Here is a 19,444-nt window from a genome sequence, read left to right as displayed (position 1 = left end):
AAAATTGAACAAAGGCATTATTAGGTGGAAAGTATCTGTTGTATTTCTTTATATCCGAGTTCTATTAACAACCAGAATGCCAGATCATTCGAGTAGTTTCACAAAACTGCTGATTAAAAACCTGGAAGTACTGAAGTTAGTTTGATGACCAACAAAAACGGGGTGTTGGAGCATTTAAAAGTTTCTTGTCATTCTTTGGTGTATATTGTTTAAAACCTGTTACTTGCTCTGTTTTCTTGCTGTTCATAAAGTACATTTGATAAATGTGTTTTTTTTTTTGTTCTTTAGCGGTAAATCTTTATCATCCGACTAGGTAATATTACTTAGTCGTTCCCAAATGTCTTAAGTACAATAATTGCATTTAAATAAGAATAAATGCACTGCAAGGCCCAGTAGACACTTATATGTAGCAAAAGTTATTTGATAGCCTTGGTATAGATAGGTCATCGTTAAGTGACATTGACATATGTGTCCCATTGTGTTATGCCATCAGTCATTCTGATTCATCAATAATGAGATTTAAAGTTGGGGACCTCCCACCATTGTCAGATGGTGTAATTGTTTTATGCTTGATAGAAGAGCAGTGTATGTTTGCATGCAAGTGTAAGTTTTAGTCAATATGAAAAATGTTCAAGTGTGCTTCTAACCACATGTGGTGGTGTTAAATATCTAATGTTGCAATGGTTTATATATAACACAAACTCCTAAGTTTAGAATCAAACCAGGCAATAAATTTTAATTTCAATAATTTGGAACTGCAATGTGCTTGGCTATTTGTTTTGCTATAGTTGCCTTTCTTTTATTAAAAGGTGACACATTTCTTTTTAGTATTATTACGGATACTGTATGCAATTTTGTAAAAATCAAATACTACTCCTTGTTCAACCTCTGAAAAGACTTCCACTTTCGTTGTTACGTTTTTCTATTTTATATCAATTAAACTCCAAAGAGCAGCATAGACTGTAAATTGTGGTTTACTTATCCAAGCTATCATATAAACGCCATGCATCACATCAGCTTTACACTTAGTCATTGACACACAGTCAGCAGATGTTACTCTCTATTCTGTGTCTTATTTAGCCATGACAGATGTTCTTGACAGTCATTTCTCAAGGCTGCTTAAAAATCATGAGTTGGTGCATAATCAAGGATTTTTCTCAGCCTGTCTTGAGTTAAAGAGAAGCTGTTTGCTTTAGTGAAACCAGTCGAGCCTTGATTGCAAGATTAGCCTAATTGAAGTGAGACTTGTTCAGCTAAAATGGGATTTTATAGGAGTGTTTTATAGAATACTCACACAGCCTGGTGATTTTAATAGTTTTCTCTTTCTCTAGAATATTGGAAAAAGATGGAAAGCTGAAGTCAGTTGAGGAAATGTTGAAGGCAGAGTTGGAGAAGGTTTCAAGCAATGAAAAAGTAATAAAGGTATGAAATGTGACTCTTACTGCTTTTGAATCATTTCTGTGGTTTGTCTTAGAGTACGACTACTGTTCACTGCTATTGATCTGAACTTCTTGCCTACCTGCCTGCCTGTCTGTCTGCCTGTTATAGGACCCACTGCCGTAAAGGGTTTTGACTTTAGGATCCTTTTTAAACACCACTCTTTTGTGCTGGTCACCTCTGTATTCATATTCCTTTGATTTACTCACCTTCTTTCATTCTGACATTGCTTTTCCATTTTGTGTGCATGTGAGAGAGAGAATGAATTTTATCATTAATTTCTGTTTGACCACTTCTGTGATTTGCCTGCATGAATCTTTTTAATCTAATTAAGATATGAGAAAATCTCCATTGAACAAGAAAAATAATTAACAAGCTACTTTAGCACTGTCTAGATATTAACTGATGGCCACTATCTGAAATTTTTTTTATCATGGTAGAATACGACAGATGAGACTAAAGTGGAGATGTTTGGTCATAATGCACAATGTCATTATGACATAACAGCACAAATACTTCGTACCAACTGCCAACCACAGTGGTGGAGGGGTGATAATTTGGGCTTGTTTTGCTGCCACAGGACCTGGACACTGCAGTCACTGAATTGATTATGAATTTCTCTGTGTGCCAAAGTATTCTAGAGCCAAATGTGTGGCCTTCTCTCTGACGACTAAAGCTTGTCCAAAATTTGGCCCTGCAACAGGACAGTGATTCCAAACACACCAGCAATATTTACAAGAGAATGTTTGAAAAAGAAAAGAATCGAGATGTCCAGACCTCAGCCCGTTTAAAATGCTGTGGTGGGACCTTAACAGAGCTGTGCATAAACAAATGCCTGCAAACTTCAGTTGACGTGAAGCAGTGTTTTAAGGAAGGGTGGGCCAAAATTACTCCACAGTGACGTGAGAGCCTGGTAAAATGGTACAGAAATGGATAACTTCAAGTTAATACTGCTAAAGGTCTGTTCTATCAGCTATTAAATCATGGAATGTACTTCATTTTTCACACATGGCTTCTCCATTTTGTATTCATTTTTGTTAAATAACGAACAGTAGAATCTAGTGTGTGTTGTTTTACACCTAAGTGTTTTTTTTTATTATTATTATATAATATCTCATGGTCAATAGTGTCAAAGGCAGCAGACAGGTCAAGGAGGACAAGGCCACCTGAGTCAGTAATAATAGAGATGTTATTTAATACATTCAGGAGGGCCATCTCAACACCATGATAACGCCAGATTGGTAGATCTCAAATAAATTATTGAAGTTAAGGTGATCAACCAATTGATGATAAATAATTCTTTCTAATATTTTAGCCAGAAATGGCAATTGAGAAATCGGGCGAAAATTGGCTACTCCAGGATCTAATTCTGCCTTTTTTTAGACAGGGATGCACTGCAGCATGTTTAAAAAATGAGGGCAAAACTCCCTCACTAAGAGAACCATTGATAATGGCTAGTAAAGATGGACCCAAAACATCAAAGGCTTCCACTAAGAGTCGTGGTGGTACAATATCAAGAGGACTGAGAGTAGGTTTAAGGGTGTCAATGGTACTTTTTAACTGTGAAAGTAAGACAAAATCAAAAGATTCCAAGACAATGCCATGATTAACAGTAGGAAGTTAATAGCCAGTTGGAACAATACCACAGCAGATTATATCAATTTTACTGACAAAGAATGAAAGAAACTGCTCAGAAAGAACAGTACTGTTTAATCCCGTCGCAAAATGAGGGTGAATGGCCGCATTAATTGAATTAAATAAGACCCTTGGATTTTTAGAATGATGGGATACTAAATCAGCAAGAAAACATGTTTAACTCTCATAACTGCAACCTGGAAATTGAATAGAGAAGTCCTATAAATCTGTTTAGAAACAATCAGTCCATCTCTTTTCCAACGCCGTTCCGCACTTCAACAGGCGCAGCGTAGCGGTTTGCGTAGTTTCATTTAGCCAGGGAGCAGGTCTTCCCTTATTACAGCGTATCTTGAGTGGAGCAATTGAGTCTAAAACCGTTTTACAAGAAGAATTAAATTCTAAAACGGAATCATCAATACCATCATATTGATCATGTAAATCAAGACTAGAGAATATCATTTTAAAATTGGATATAATTGAAGAATTTAAAAAGTGAGAACAGCGTGGAGCACAACTAGTAGTAGGAACATCAATAGCAATATTAAATCCATCATTATAGAAAAGTGATTAGTAAAAGAAACATCACATAAATCAATATTATTAACTGAAATAACACGTGTAAGAACGAGATCAAGGGTGTGACCGAGAGAGTGAGTTGGCGTATTAATGTGCTGGATAAAATCAAATTAGTCCAATAGTGATAAAAAGTCATTAACACTAGAATTACCAGAGCCTACGAAAAAACTCATAAATCCGTCCCACCTTAAATCGCTTCTTAAATCCCTTCACACCTCTACGCCAGTGTCCTTTGTCCTCTAAATGTGCTGATAAAGAGAAGGTAGAAGCAGCTGGCTATTCCATTCCCCCACCAATTTAGAATGTGCACGAACTTCTCTCAGCTCATGCCTTGATTGAGTATCTGGGAGTGAAGTGAAGTTTTAGAGTGGAAATAATAGATCGTTATTTGGAACACACGCATTTCATGTCTGTTCCGTTTCTAAAGGAATCTGTGTAAACACATTGTTAAAACAGAAACGTTTTTTATATTCTAGTAGTAGATGACAAAATGTAGGCATAAACTATATAATGTATGAAGCCTGAAGTCCAGATATCAAAGAAACATTTTCACAAAAGGTACAAATATAACACAACAGTTGCGCTTTTATTCAAAAATGTAACTGCAGAAACCGAAAGCCACCTTAACATGCGACATTGACACCCGTTTGTTATGATTGCCTCCGTGGCGCAATAGATTCAACTGCCGACTGGGAACCAAAGGGTTGCAAATTCGAACCTGCACTACTCCCCTTTGAGAAGTAAACTGCTCTTAGTCTTACTATTTCAGAATAAAAGCATACATTTGATTTCAGTCTGTAACAGCCGGTGTAATTTATGGACCTTATAAAGGTTAGCTTTGTTTTTTTGTTTTTTTAATTCACTTTTCATTCTCTCAGTCACGTTCAGAATCAATCCATACAGCCCCATCTGACACGGCTGTTTTCACATAAAGACGCGCTATAGCTCTGCAGTGTACTTGTGACTGCATTCTCGTACCAATGTTTGCGAAATGAAGTGTCTGCATGCACTTTTCGTGGCATTACACGTGTATTTTTTGAGCATGCTCAAACACAGGAACATGTGTTGGTGTAAAAGTATAACAAAACAAGTGCACTTTATTTCAAGACTACCTGTATAACCGAAGAAAAAAGAAAGGAAGTTACAGTAGGCGATTGATACGACAGCTTGCATGGTGCAATGCTAAGAAGTGCTGATTTCCATTCCATGCTATATAAAATCATCACATTCAAATATTAACAGTTTCCACACACCCAAGGACCGTCCTTCTTATATTTACGACATGTGTACTTGTTGCAGTGTACACACCTCTCTGTGCTGTGGTTCCTATTACACTGAATGAGCACCTGACACTGTACTTTCTTCCCTGGGGGAAGGTCCCACATCAGAGAATTTCCAGTTCCTGCATAAATTTACTTATATTCACATATATTGTCTCTTTCTTTCAGGTGTGTAATACCAATCACCAATTTCATGTTACTTGGATCAGCCAGTTCTTTGTTGCTGTATTTTTTTCTCCTTTATCCCTTTAAAAAAAAAAGTTTGATACAAATCTCCTATATATCCAGACAAATAGAAACCTTACGTCCTATATTAAAGTGTAGTTTTATAATTAAACTAGCAAAATACCCACGCTTCACAGCAGTGAAGTACTGCCTTAAAATTTTTATTAAGACGAAAAGTAAACCTTTTTAAACTGAGGGAAAATATACCAATAATTATTTGTTAAGGATCTCTTTGTATGCCACGTTGTCAGTTCAGCCCTCTGGTTATAATATGACCAAGCAGTGCACTGAGCTTACTCTTGAGCATGCAACGTACAGTTGGCCATGTAAAAAGCAATGGTGCCTCAAATCTCACAGCTTGGATTGCTGCTGTCATAATCGGTTTGAGTTTCATGGTTTGTTTCAATTGCGTTAGTATTTGCAGGACTTTTTGTGTTGAAGTGACATTCGGCATCTGTCAAGCGTTGTAAGCATACAACCGGTTTCGTTGATAACTTCGCAGCCAGCTTTTAAGAGTTTAAACATTGATAAACATCAAAGTGTCCACTACTCAAATCGTCACCTGTGAGTCTAAGATGTTTATGAGGCATTGGCAGTTGTGCAAAGGTTTAAAATATTTGGCCATTTCGGTTCACTTGAAGCGACAACCGAACAATTCAGCGACAGCCATCAACTCACATGCAGATGCATAGGTGAAAGGCTTAAGCATTTCACTCTTCTAGTGCTCCTGTGTAGTATAATTATCTCCTGTACCATCATCAGTCCACACCTTGAACCTGTCCCAGTCATTCAATAAATAAGACACAATGTTCCTCCGGATATCAAGAGTGAGCCTAATATGGCCGTGCAATATGCAACAGAGAATGGAAAAAGCAGGTGGCATCTCTGGGCATGGAAACCACTCGGTAAGTGACAGATGGTGATCACGATAGACATGTTAATGGGGGTACGGTTGGAACGATAAAGGAAATGGGTACCTGAACAATGTAAACCAAGTCTAAAATACCTATACAATAACTATAATCGTAATAAACAAACAATAAAACAGCAGAGAACCCATGGATTAAATAAAAAGGCTGCAGTTATCAGCAGGGAGACGTGAATACCGTGGCGAAGCAAGGAAGTAAATGAAGAGACCGAAGCGACGGACAGCCTTATATAGGCAGGCAGCCAACAACGTATGGAGGGATGCGGGACCCAACGCCGCCTCACACACCAACCGAGCTGCAGGCTATGGACGTATATACAGTGCATCCGAAAAGTATTCACAGCGCATCACTTTTTCCACATTTTATGTTACAGCCTTATTCCAAAATGGATTAAATTAATTTTTTTCCTCAGAATTCTACACACAACACCCCATAATGACAACGTGAAAAAATTTACTTGAGGTTTTTGCAAATTTATTAAAATAAAAAAGCTGAGAAATCACATGTACATAAGTATTCACAGCCTTTGCTCAATACTTTGTCGATGCACCTTTGGCAGCAATTACAGCCTCAAGTCTTTTTGAATGTGATGCCACAAGCTTGGCACACCTATCCTTGGCCAGTTTTCACGAAGTAGAAACCATGTTTGTATGTTTAGTTTTATATATTTTAAGCCCTTAGAAACTCTTCCACACTGTTTATAAATATTCTCCGCACAGTTATACAGTAAACCCTTGTTTATAGCGGTTAATCCGCTCCAGACAGATAAATGAATTTCCATGAAGTAGGATTCTTTATTTATAAATCTAATATTTTAGAGTTAGAGCATAGAAAACCTGTTTACGACCTTCTAAATACGTTTTTTAACATTATTAGAGCCCTCTAGACATGAAATAACACCCTTTAGTCAAAAGTTTAAACTGTGCTCCTTGACAAGACAGAGATGGCAGTTCTTTCTCACAATTAAAAGAATGCAAACATATCTTCCTCTTCAAAGGAGTGCGTGTCAGGAGCAGAGAATGTCAGAGAGAGAGAGAGAGAGAGAGCGAGAAAAGCAAACAATCAAAAATCAATAGAGCTGTTTGGGCTTTTAAGTATGTGCCAGACAAAGCAGCTGCAAGGAAGGCAGCAGTGTGAAGGTAGTCTTTCAGTATTTTTTAGATGAGTGTCCGTATCCTCTAGGCCAGTTTGCAAACACCCCCTCTGAAAAGCAATCAATCAAAAATCAATACGTGCTGTTTGGGCTTTCAAGTATGCAAAGCACCGCACGGGAAGCATATCGTACATCATTGAGGAGTTTTATTTAATATGTAATATGTGCTCTGATTGCGTAGCTTCTCAGCCATCTGCCAATAGCGTCCCTTGTGTGAAATCAACTGGGCAAAACAACTGAGGAAGCATATACCATAAATTAAAAGACCCATTGTCCGCAGAAATCCACGAACCAGTGAAAAATCCGTGATATATATTTAGATATGCTTACATTTAAAATCCGCAAGTGAAGCTGCGAAAGTCGAAGCTTGATATAGCGTGGGATCACTGTACTTCCCTATTCCACCACCAGGTTTCCTTTTTCTCCTTCCTCTGTCCAGGTGTCCCACCAAGCACCCTTCTTGCTGTCACCCTTACTACATCTGCTGTAGTTTCCCAGCTGTCTGGTAATTCTTCATTACTACCCAGTGCCTGTCTCGCCTTCTCCCTAAACTCATCCTTGCAGTCTTCCTTTTTCAACTTCCACCATTTGATCATTGTCTCTGCCCTCACTTTCTTCCTCTTCTTGATCTCCAACGTCATCCCACAGACCACCATCCTATGCTGCTTATCTACACTTTCCCATGCCACCACTTTGCAGTCTTCAATCTCCTTCAGCTTGACTCTTCTGCATAGGATGTAATCTACCTGTTTGCATCTTCCTCCACTCTTGTACGTAACCCTATGTTCCTCCCTCTTCTTAAAATACGTATTCAGCACAGCCATGTCCATTCTTTTGGCAAACTCCACTATCCTCTGACCACCTTCATTCCTCTCCTTGACACCATACATACCCATCATCTCCTCGTCTCCTCTTTTCCCTTCACCAATATGTCCATTGAAATCCGCTCCAATTACCATTTTCTGTCCCTTGGGTACACTGTTCATCACTTCATCCAGCTCACTCCAAAAATCATCTTTCTCATCCATTGCACACCCAATATGCACTAACAACATTCATCATCACACCTCTCCAGCTTCATAATCATTACTCTGCCTGACACTCTTTTCACTTCCAAAACACTCTTGACATACTGTTGCTTCAGAATAACCCCTACTCCATTTCTCCTCTTATCTGCACCAAGATAGAACAATTTGAATCCACCTCCAATCCACCTGGCTTTACTCCCCTTCCATTTAGTCTGTTGCACGCACAATATATCAACCTTCCTTCTCTACATCATATCTGCTAAGTCTCTCACCTTACCATTCATACTGCAAACATTCAAATTTCCTACCCTCAGTTCCACTCTCTTAACCTTCCTGCCTCCAGACACGTCTCCCTCTTCTTTTTCGGCCAACAGTAGCCCATTTTCCGCCAGCACCCTGCTGGATAACAGTACTGGTGGTGGTCATTGTTAACCCGGGGCTTGACCGATCGATATGGAAATTTGTATTGTTGTCCGCATAAAAATATATAATCAAGTAAATAAAGTAAAAAAAAAAAACATAGCTAAGGCACCTGAAAGTTTCCAGAATTATTACACACCATTAAACCATGGACTTTTTATAACCCACTGGTATTGTAGTTAAATATGTTTGCTGTTACTAAATTAGAGGTGTTGCCTCTCACCTAAACAAGTGGAAGAGTATTAGAACGTTTAAATTCAAGTATGTTAAAAGTCTTTTGTAATAATTCTATCCCAAAATGAAGTACTATGTATTGAAGACAAAGCAACATTTTGTTAGGTTGGAATTTTTTTTTTTTTAACATGCATATTCAACCATTTTAGAAATGTTTGTCTATTTGCTCATTTTTATTTAATTTTTTATTTTGTTCATCATCCATGAACTCTTAATTGTATTTGTGTGGTCTTGTGTGCTAGTTTTTCCATTGTGTGATGCCATCTCCAAATGCATGTGTTTTTGTCTGAAGGCCTTGGAGACGCAGATTTTATCAATGGAGGAGGAGGTGCAGTCAGCCGAACTTCATAATGCTGAGCAGGTAATGCATGCCATAGTGGTGATAGAATCACCTCAACCAAAAACTTGTCCAATTTTAAGCTGGCATGACACGATGCACTGTAATTTTTTTGAAGTAGTTTCACAAGCTTTTCTGTCTCTTCTACTTCTGCTTATTGTGGTATTTCAGGACAACTGCAAGGGTAGAAGATAATGGTGTACATGTTAGCAGACAGGATCTTTCAGTACACTAATAATTCATCAATGCTTTTGAATTTTGTTATTCATTTCAAAATCGCTGGAGGCTTGAATTGTCACAGTAGTGGTGGTTACAATTAACCGAGAAGGACAGCAGTGGGATTTGGTCTGGCCATCTTCTAAAATTCATAACACTATGTACACAGCCAAGCTATTGTATTTATTTTGTTTTTCCCCCTGAAAATAGTGGAAAAGAAATTGTAGAGGTCTGTAGTACCTAATAGTTTAGAAATCATCTTTCTCATTGTCAGTGCCAAATTCTTTTTACAATTTGCTTGATGTTTGACCTTTGAGAAAGTAATGCAGCTGTTTTTAAAATGAAAGATCCAATGGCTTTAATTCAGCTTAGCGCATTTCAGAATTTGCATTTGTTTCTTTTTCCCATATTATAGTAATTTACATGCTATACTGGCACAGTAACATTCAAATACTTCAGACTCATTGAAGGTTACTGTGTGGAATTCTAAAACACAGAACTCTGTTTACAGGTCATTGCAAGAACACAGCTCCAAGAAGTGCAAACATTGTAAGTATATGGTCAGCTTTTTATCTTGTTTCATCTCCTAGACATACGAGAGAAGAATGTTTTAAAATATTGCGTTGCCATATAGTGTTTATGTACTTTATTATATTAAAGCCTGACTATGTCATATTGTAATTTTGTAATAGAGTATCAGTCTGGCCTAGGTCTTCAAAAGTGAGATTTGTTTTCAATGGCTGTACTGCTACAGAGGGTTCTTTTATTGCATTATCATATACTTTTCACTTTTCCTTAGCAATTTAGGTTTGTTCACTGTTTTCTGTAGTTAGAATTTCTGAGTCCTTTGAATAATTTTAGTTTAGCAATTTCAACACCCAAAAACAATCTATACTAATGAAAGGCAAAGCCCTCACTCACTCACTCACTCACTGACTGACTCATCACTAATTCTCCAACTTCCCGTGTAGGTAGAAGGCTGAAATTTGGCAGGCTTATTCCTTACAGGTTACTTACAAAAGTTGGGTAGATTTCATTTCGAAATTCTATGCGTAATGGTCATAACTGGAAGCTATTGTGAATTTCCCCTTGGGATTAATAAAGTATCTATCTATCTATCTATTTTTCTGCATATGCTGTAATGGAGTTGAGCTCGAAAGCTGTGGGGGCGGAGTTTCGTGTGACATCATCACGCCTCCCACGTAATCACGTGAAATGACTGTCAACGCACCACGTAGAAAACCAGGAAGAGCTCCAAAACGCGCTGAAGAAAAGATGCATTATATAATTGAGAAGGCAGCGAAACAATAAGAAGTGAGCGAGTGACATATACCCATATTCATGAGTACTGCTACTTCGGAAACAAAGCATGGTGTAAACCTGAAGTTTAAATTAAGTTCATAGACACGCTGCCGCTGGCGTTTGACATGCCCACGGGTAATGCGGGATACAAGTTTAATGAAAGGACGCAGGATATAAACGAGAGTTCTGATCACTTTGTAACTAAGTTAAAATTCCACGTGAACGGCTGTATTTATGCAAATTCCGAGAGACCATGTTTGTGGGGGATTGACAGTTAAGGCGGGTGGGGAAGTCACGTCATCATCTCCCCTCCCATTCACCTAATTTCGCTCTGAGCTGAGCTCAGCAGCCAACGCAGTCTTACAGAAGTGATTTTGTGACGCTGCTACCAAATACTAACAGAAAAATCCACAAGTTAATACACACGCTGTCTCTAGAGTTTCTCCACACTGAATCCTCCAGGCACTACTTACAAAAGGTTACATTGACAATCGCACAGCTGAGAAGCTTCGATGCATGTGCTCCATAATGCATTAAAAAAATAATGCATTTAATCACAGTTTCAATTACAAGCAAAGGGGAACTTCTGTCAATGCATGATTTCCTGGTACACCGATTACATTGATCAGCGCTTCCCAAAACCTGAGTATATAAAGATGGCGTTGGAATATTTTGGAATATATAATGTAAGTGCTGCAATATATAAAGTCAAAACTTAAATATATAAAGTCAGCGCTGGAATATATAAAGTCAGCGTCGGAATATATTGTCACACTTGGGTCTCAGATTTGCACAGAGACACAGGAGGTCGTAGAAACAAGAAGGATTTTTATTGAAACACTGCAAACACATGAGCTTAAACGTGCTCCATGACAAGTCAGAGATGACAGTTCCTCTAGGAGCAGAGAGAGAGAGAGAGAGGGAGGCAAGCAAGCAAACAAACAAACAAACAATTTTCAACTGACAGGCGCTGCACAAGGCTTTTAAGTTAGCGGAGTATCGCGCAAGGTTTGCATTACGCGTTATAGCGTAAGTGAGAAAGTAAAGAGCAATGTGAGGGTAGTCTGTGTTTCAGGGGTTGTGGTTTGCCCAGGGGCATCTGTATCTTCTTGGGGTGCAATCAGCTCTCCAGCTCACACCCTCCCCCTCAGCTTTATTCACATTACCGTGAATCAAGCGACTCTCAGTACCAGGTTTATTTAGTCGTGATAATACGTCTGCGTTGACGTGTTCAGAATCCTGGTCGATGTTTTACTGTGAAACAGTAAGGTTGTAAGCCCAGAAACCATCTCATGAGGCGAGAGTTTGTATCTTTCTGTTGGTATAACCATTGAAGTGGAGCATGATCAGTTACCAAAGTGAAGTTTCGTCCCCACAAGTAATAACGAAGCCCTCCAGCTCACAATATAAAGTAAGCGCTGGAATATATAAAGACAAAACTTCAATATATAAAGTCATCGTCGGAATATACAAAGTCAGTGCTGGAATATCCATTCATTTCCCAACCCGTTGAATCCGACCACAGGGTCACGGGGATCTGCTGGAGCCAATCCCAGCCAACACTGGGCACAAGGCAGGAACCAATCCTGGGCAGGGCACATGCATCATTTTCAAAACATTAACCGAACAGTGTTTTTTTTATTTATTTTTCTGAATACGTTTTTGTTAACTTACTTCAGTTCAGAGTCGTTTCAATCAATATATTTTGACTTTGACTTTATATATTCAGGAATGAGTTTATATACTCCGATGTTGACTTTATATAATCAGGAATGACTTTATAAATTCGACGCTGACTTTATATATTCAGGTTTTCACTTTATATATTCGGGAATGACTTTATATATTCTGACGCCGACTATTCAGAAAATCAATGTATTTGTCTGTTTCGCACCCATAGTATATATATATGTGCGTGTGTGTATATATGTACACATGTATGTGTGTGTGTGTGTGTGTGTGTGTGTGTGTGTGTATATATATATATATATATATACTATATATATATATATATATATATACTATATATATATATATATATATATATATATACAGTATATATAATATCTATACTAATAAAAGGCAAAGCCCTCACTCACTCACTGACTCATCACTAATTCTCCAACTTCCCGTGTAGGTAGAAGGCTGAAATTTGGCAGGCTCATTCCTTACAGCTTACTTACAAAAGTTGGACAGGTTTCATTTCGAAATTCTACGCCTAATGGTCATAACTGGAAGGTAGTTTTCTCCATTAACTGTCATGGAGTAGAGCTGCAAAGACGTAGGGGGCGGAGTTTCGTGTGACATCATCACGCCTCCCACGTAATCACGTGAACTGACTGTCAACGCAGTACGTAGAAAACCAGGAAGACCTACAAAAAGCGCTTAAGAAAACATGCATTATATAATTGAGAAGGCAGCGAAACAATAAGAAGCGAGCGAGTGGCATATACTACCATATTAATGAGTGCTGCTACCTCGGAAAGAAAGCAAGGTGTAAACCTAAACTTTAAATTAAGTTCATAGACAGGCTACCGCTGGCGTTTCACATGCCCACAGGTAATGCGGGATACAAGTTTAATGAGAGGACGCAGGATATAAACGAGAGTTTTGATCACTTTGTAACTAAGTTAAAATTGTAGGTGAAGGGGTGTGCTTATGCAAATTCGAGACTGTGTTTGTGGGGGATTGACAGTTAAGGCGGGTGGGGGAGTCACGTCATCATCTCCCCTCCCATTCATCTCATTTCGCTCTGAGCTGAGCTCCGCGGTTAACGCCGTCTTCCGAAGCAACTTCGTCAGTCTCAATGATAGGCCTACCTCCCAGAGAGTGCTTTGCCTAAATGTTGTAAATTTTTTTTTTCTTTTCTTACCAAGGAAAGAATTCTGTGATCATCCAGCACAGTTGTTTTCTCTGCGTTAACAATGGCCTTTTTTTTTTTACTTGTGTGGACAGCTCTTTGGACCTCATGTTGAGAGTTCGCAGTTATACCTTCCAAATGCAAATTCCACACTTGGAATTAATTCTACACTTTCTACCTGCTTAGTAGTTTATGAAATAATGAGGGCCCTGCTCACACATGGCTGTGGAACAGCTTGTCAGTCAGTTGTCCGAATACTTGTGAGTCTTTGAAAATGGGGGACCATGTATAAAAATGGCTGTCATTCCTTAATGGCTGCTATGATATTTCTGTTAAACGCTGTGAATTTATGCTGATAGCGTACACTTCAGTCATGTAATTATTTCTTCATTTTAAATCCATTGTGGTTGTGTGAAGAGCCAAAATTATGAGAATTGTATCACTGTCCAAATACTTATGGACCTATTTATAATAAATATCTGGTCATGGTGATTTGTTTGATTTCACCCAATTTAGTCTAAGCAGTACTTCTTCCTCTACAATTTCCAAATCAGTGTCTTCTTGGTAGACCCTGCTACAGCTGGGCATGTGAAAACTTCAGAAAAGTGCAAGTTTAGTGCATTTGCTATTTCACTGTCAGAATACTTCAGTTCCCCTTCACTATCCCTCATACACTTCACCTCCTACTTAACTGTTGTTTCACTACTAAAATACTGAAAAAATCTTTCGGTCATCTTTTGCCTTATCTGTAATAGTTCTCTCTGACTGCCTTTAATCTTCCCTAATATCCTTCTTAATGATTGCCCTAATACTCTTGTACACCACTACAGTTCACATTGGAGTTAAGTCTTCTGTGCTTTAAACAAAGTATTTTTTAAATTCCCCATTGATTCCAAATTTTTCGATGCACCTGTCATGCATCACATTTAAAACGTTTTTTAAATTATTCCACTGCTCCATGACTGTTTGTACACTTAAAAGCTTGTCCCAACATATCTGTTTTAGACTTCACTGCATCACATCACAATTTCCCACACCAAAGTTAACATTTTTAGTCTTTGCATCTGTGCTCTTCCAAAACACTGAGGATTATGTTCTGCTCACTTGACCCAATTAGTTCAATCATCTCTACATGAATTCTGTACAGGTTATTACAAAATACGAAATCTAGACAGGCACACCCTCTCGTTGGTGCTTTAACATATGTTAAACAGTCACTGATTATGTCTAAAAAAAAAAAAAACTCTCCACTGAATATTCCTTTTGAATATTATTAAAAAGATGCACATTTATTTTATGGTCTTCATTGGGTGGTTCATCTATAGCACACTAATACTCTAATACTTTCCAGATAAATCCAAGCGTCCTTACTAAGATGTGGCTTATTTATCCAACTGAAGAAGACCTGCTTTTAAATTCTGTTATACATAAATGGCAGAAAACTGCTTTTCTTTTCTGTTTATCCTTCTTAAAAAAACATGTAACCATCTATGTCATAATCATCCCCGTGTTTGTCATTTAGCCTGGTTTCTGTTGTTGCTGTAATATTATAGTTATGGTCAACAATATACAACTCCAACTCACTCATTTTTATTTTTGATACTTCTAGCATTAAGGCAAGCTATTTTTAATGTGTTGTGACAATTGTGGTCGAGGCTATATGGACCCAAGTGCTTTTAGGGGCCTTTCTTAAGTATGTGATAAGTTCCTGAAGATAGGATTGGACAAAAAAAAAAAAAACGCTTAGAGCAAATTAGGAAACAAAGGGACAACAGATCCTGTAAAGTACATGAAACTATTGGGATACCCATGTTATCCTGTTAATCCTCCTCCTCACTCTGGTGTTAACAAATCAGAAATAACATTTCTTGTTGTTGCATCTAAATTTTCTTGTGCATGTCAGTGCCAATCTTCAGGTTTAGTAGAACCCGATTCTGGTTTACAAATGTTTTCTTTAGCCTTATTATAGAATATCACATTACTACTTGCTGGGTATGTTTGTGTTTCAGGATGCAGGCAGAAGCAGAGAAGGTGCAGGTGCTGAAGCAAATGGCTGAAGAAAGAGAGAGAGAGGTTGCCACATTAGACATGCAGCTTAAGGTTAGATTTTTGCAATGGCTTCCAACCTGGGTTACTAATAAAATATTTTTGTTACAGTTAACATGTAATAAAAACTAAGCTTTTAAGTAGAAAGATGATAAAGATCTCTGTCATGATGATTTGCTTTTGTGACTGTCTTGAGCAGACTATACAGCAAGAGAAACTTCAGCTCCAGACCCAGCTAAAAGATGAGCAGGAGAGGGCATCTGTGCTTTTTGAGGTAATTAATTTTTAAAAGATTTTTTTTTTTTTTGGCCCTGATAATTCTAAATTGCAAAAGGTCCTGGAGGTCAGGGTCATACATTCCTTAATACTAAAGATTATCTTGAGTGTACAATTACACTAATGAATTTGTAACAAACTATAACCTATGCTAATGTTTTTTACTTTCATTTTATTTCGTATAGAGTCCATCTTTTTTTTTTTTTTAATTTCATTGCAATTCACTTATTACAGAATAGTAATTGAATGATATACTCACCTATAGACAGCAAAGGTGCTAATATGAAGTAGATATTCAAAAGTTGTTATACCTACAGGAATAGCTACAGTTCAGCATATTTGATAATGTATGCCATTATTGAGAGCCTGTCAGTTTTATATTAATTTAATATATATTTATAATTTATGTAAAATGTATGATTTTCTCACAATACTATTTTAGATAAGATATATAGTTAGTAGAAAAGTGACAGTTAACAGTGTAGTGTAAATTATCATAACAGATTAGTCACTAGCAGTAACTCTTCAAATAGAGGTTTTTAGCATTTATGAATATTGTGATTGTGTTTGTATTTCAAATCCTGTCACAGACTACAGTATCTAATGGAATTATGTTTTACAAACACTGGTAAGGCTTAGAGATACAGTGGAACCTCGGTTCACGACCATAATTCGTTCCAAAACTCTGGTCGTAAACCGAAGCAATTTCCCCCATAGGATTGTATGTAAGCACAATTAATCCATTCCAGACCGTACGAATTGTATGTAAATATGTAAATATATATAAAGATTAAGCACAAATATAGTTAATTACACCATAAAATGCACAGTGTAATAGTAAACTAATGTAAAAACATTGACACAAAACACCCAGGCTCCCTGCTCAGTTACACGAGCAGGCTCGATCGCTCTCTCTCTCTCTCTCTGTAGCACATACCCTCCCCCTTTGTCAGCAGCACATGCTCGCTCTCTCTGTGTCAGCAGCGCTCACGTGCGCTCTCTCTCTCTCTCTCTGAACAGAGGGGAACATTTGAACAAATCCAAACTTTAATTTAAAAACCAACCACAAGCAACCAAAAAAGTAACAGTGCAGGAGATCACGCTATTAGCCGTACAGCCTGATCGTTGTAAACACTTTTTTTAAAATGAGTTTTAAGCACAAGGAAAAATCATGCTATGAACAACTCCATGTAAACACTTTAATGAGCTTTAAGCACAGGGAAAAAAAAGAGAGCATTTGAAAAAAGAGAAAAGTAACATTGCAACAATTCACGCTACGAACTGAAAAATTAACTTTTGAAAAATCCGTAATACTAAAACCACCAAGAAAAGGTGGAGGAACTGGGTGGAGAGGAGGGAGAGTCTGGCTCCACAATGGAGGGATGTTTTCCTTCAGGTGTTTTTTCTCTTGTGATTTCTTGGGTTTCTGGGGTTTTTAGCTGTTTAGCTGGTGGGAGCGAAAGCTTCATGCACCCATTCCAAAAGTCCTTGTGACCCAACCCTTCGTGTTTGACCTCCATATTACTGGCAGTCTGGCTTTGTTTACATTGTGTTGTTTGAAAGCACGAGGGTTCTCAAATTGGTAAATGAGTAAACTGGTAAACAGTTTTTCCACCTCTTCCAGCACTTGAAGCCTCTGCCTGGTTAACGCTGTAACTCCTTTTGCAACATCAGCTGCTTTAATAGATTCTTTCTGCTTTAGAATAGTCGAAATCTTAGATTTTGACTTCTTGTACTCGGCAGCAAGATCAGTAACACGAACGCCACGCTCAAACTTTTCAATAATTTCTTTCTTTACTTCGATTTCAGTTTTCTTCAAAACTTTCTTCTCACCACTCTTCACTTGCTTAGAAGCCATAGTTAAATGCAAAAGCACACGAAATACTGTAGAGCACAAAGAGAGCGCAGGTAAAGCACGCATCTCTGACTGAGAACAATGAACAGGGAGCAGCTCTGCTTAAACACAGTAATCGGCGCATATGAACCAGCCAGGCAAGCACGCACCCTCCCCCCTCTCTCTTAGCATCAGGGAGGCACGCACCCCCTCACCCCCCCATAAGCAGCAGGCCGACAGGCAGGCACAAACGTGTAGTTCCCTCCCCCCCTCTCTCAGCAGCAGGCAGGCACGTCTGACCGAGAACAATGCAACATGTGCAGAAATCATCGGCGTGCACAAACCGAAAGGGAAACTGGCTTGTTCGTATACCGAGTGTGTGGTCGTGAACTGAGGCAAAAGTTTGGCGAACATTTTGGTCGTGAACTGAGCTGTACGTGAACTGAAACGTTTGTGAACCGAGGTTCCACTGTACTTTTGTTATACTGCAGCTAGATTGTAAAACTGCAACAGTCGATAATGGGAAGATACAGAGAGAGTTAGCCAGGTTTCATTTTACAAAATCTCTAATTTGTATTAAAGGAACTTTTGTAGGTCAGCACGGTGGCATAGTGGTTGCGCTGCTGCCTCGCAGTAAGGAGACCTTGTTTCGCGTCTCTGGTTCGCATTCCAGGTCCTCCCTGCGTGGAGTTTGAATGTTCTCCCCGTGTCTGTGTGGGTTTCCTCCGGGTGCTCCGGTTTCCTCCCACAGTCCAAAGACATGCAGGTTAGGTGCATTGGCGATCCTAAATTTTCCCTAGTATGTGAAGTTGTGTGTGTGTGCGCGTTTGTGTGTGTGTGCGCGCGCCCCCTGTGGTGGGCTGCCACCCTGCCTGGGATTTGTTCCTGCCTTGTGCCCTGTGTTGGCTGGAATTGGTTCCAGCAGACACCCATGACCCTGTGTTATGATATAGCGGGTTGGATAATGGATGGATGGAACTTTTGTACTTTTTTAGAGAAGATGGCAATACGATTATCTTATACGGTATGGGATGAATTGACAGCATTTTTTTTGTTTGTTTTTTGTGGGATAGACCATACAGGAAGAAAAATTGCATTTTGATACTCGGTTACAAGAAGAGAAGCAAAGAGATTTGCAGCAGATTGAGGTAACTTGTTTTTTGGATCGTGTATGCTTTTTATTCCTGCAACTGTCTTTTATGGTTACAGTAATCCCTCGCTATATCGCGCTTCGGCTTTCGCGGCTTCACTCTATCGTGGATTTTAAATGTAAGCGTATCTAAATATATATCACGGATTTTTCGCTGGTTCGTGGTTTTCTGCGGACAATGGGTCTTTTAATTTATGATACATGCTTCCTCAGTTTGTTTGCCCAGTTGATTTCGTACAAGGGGCGCTATTGGCGGATGGCTTAGAAGCTACCCAATTAGAGCATGTATTACATATTAACTAAAACTCCTCAATGATATAAGACATGCTTCCCGCGCGGTGCTTGATTGTTTGCTTTTCTCTATCTCTCACCCGCTCTGACATTCTCGGCGCCTGACGGAGGGGGTGTAAGCAGAGGGGCTGTTTGCACAGAGGCTGTTTGCCTAGAGGATACGGACGCTCCTCTACAAAATGCCGCTTTATCGCGGTGCTTCGGCATACTTAAAA

The 19,444-nt window shown here is 38.7% G+C and overlaps 1 protein-coding gene across 5 annotated transcripts in view; it reads left to right on the top strand.

Moving 5' to 3' along the window:
• Positions 1-19,444, top strand: part of ktn1 (kinectin 1) — a 143,866-nt gene that overhangs the window by 78,561 nt on the left and 45,861 nt on the right. For 4 of the 5 annotated variants that reach the window (XM_039742026.1, XM_039742027.1, XM_039742023.1 and 1 more), the window contains 6 exons: positions 1,332-1,422; positions 9,210-9,278; positions 9,982-10,019; positions 15,642-15,732; positions 15,878-15,952; positions 18,862-18,936. In XM_039742026.1, coding sequence (XP_039597960.1) covers positions 1,332-1,422; positions 9,210-9,278; positions 9,982-10,019; positions 15,642-15,732; positions 15,878-15,952; positions 18,862-18,936 — 439 coding nt within the window. The remainder of the gene's footprint in view (positions 1-1,331; positions 1,423-9,209; positions 9,279-9,981; positions 10,020-15,641; positions 15,733-15,877; positions 15,953-18,861; positions 18,937-19,444) is intronic. The other variant, XM_039742025.1, reaches the window with a different exon arrangement.

This window comes from Polypterus senegalus, chromosome 18 (genome assembly GCF_016835505.1).
Source record: "Polypterus senegalus isolate Bchr_013 chromosome 18, ASM1683550v1, whole genome shotgun sequence".
NCBI lineage: Eukaryota > Metazoa > Chordata > Cladistia > Polypteriformes > Polypteridae > Polypterus > Polypterus senegalus.
This window is presented reverse-complemented; position numbering and strand designations above follow the sequence as displayed.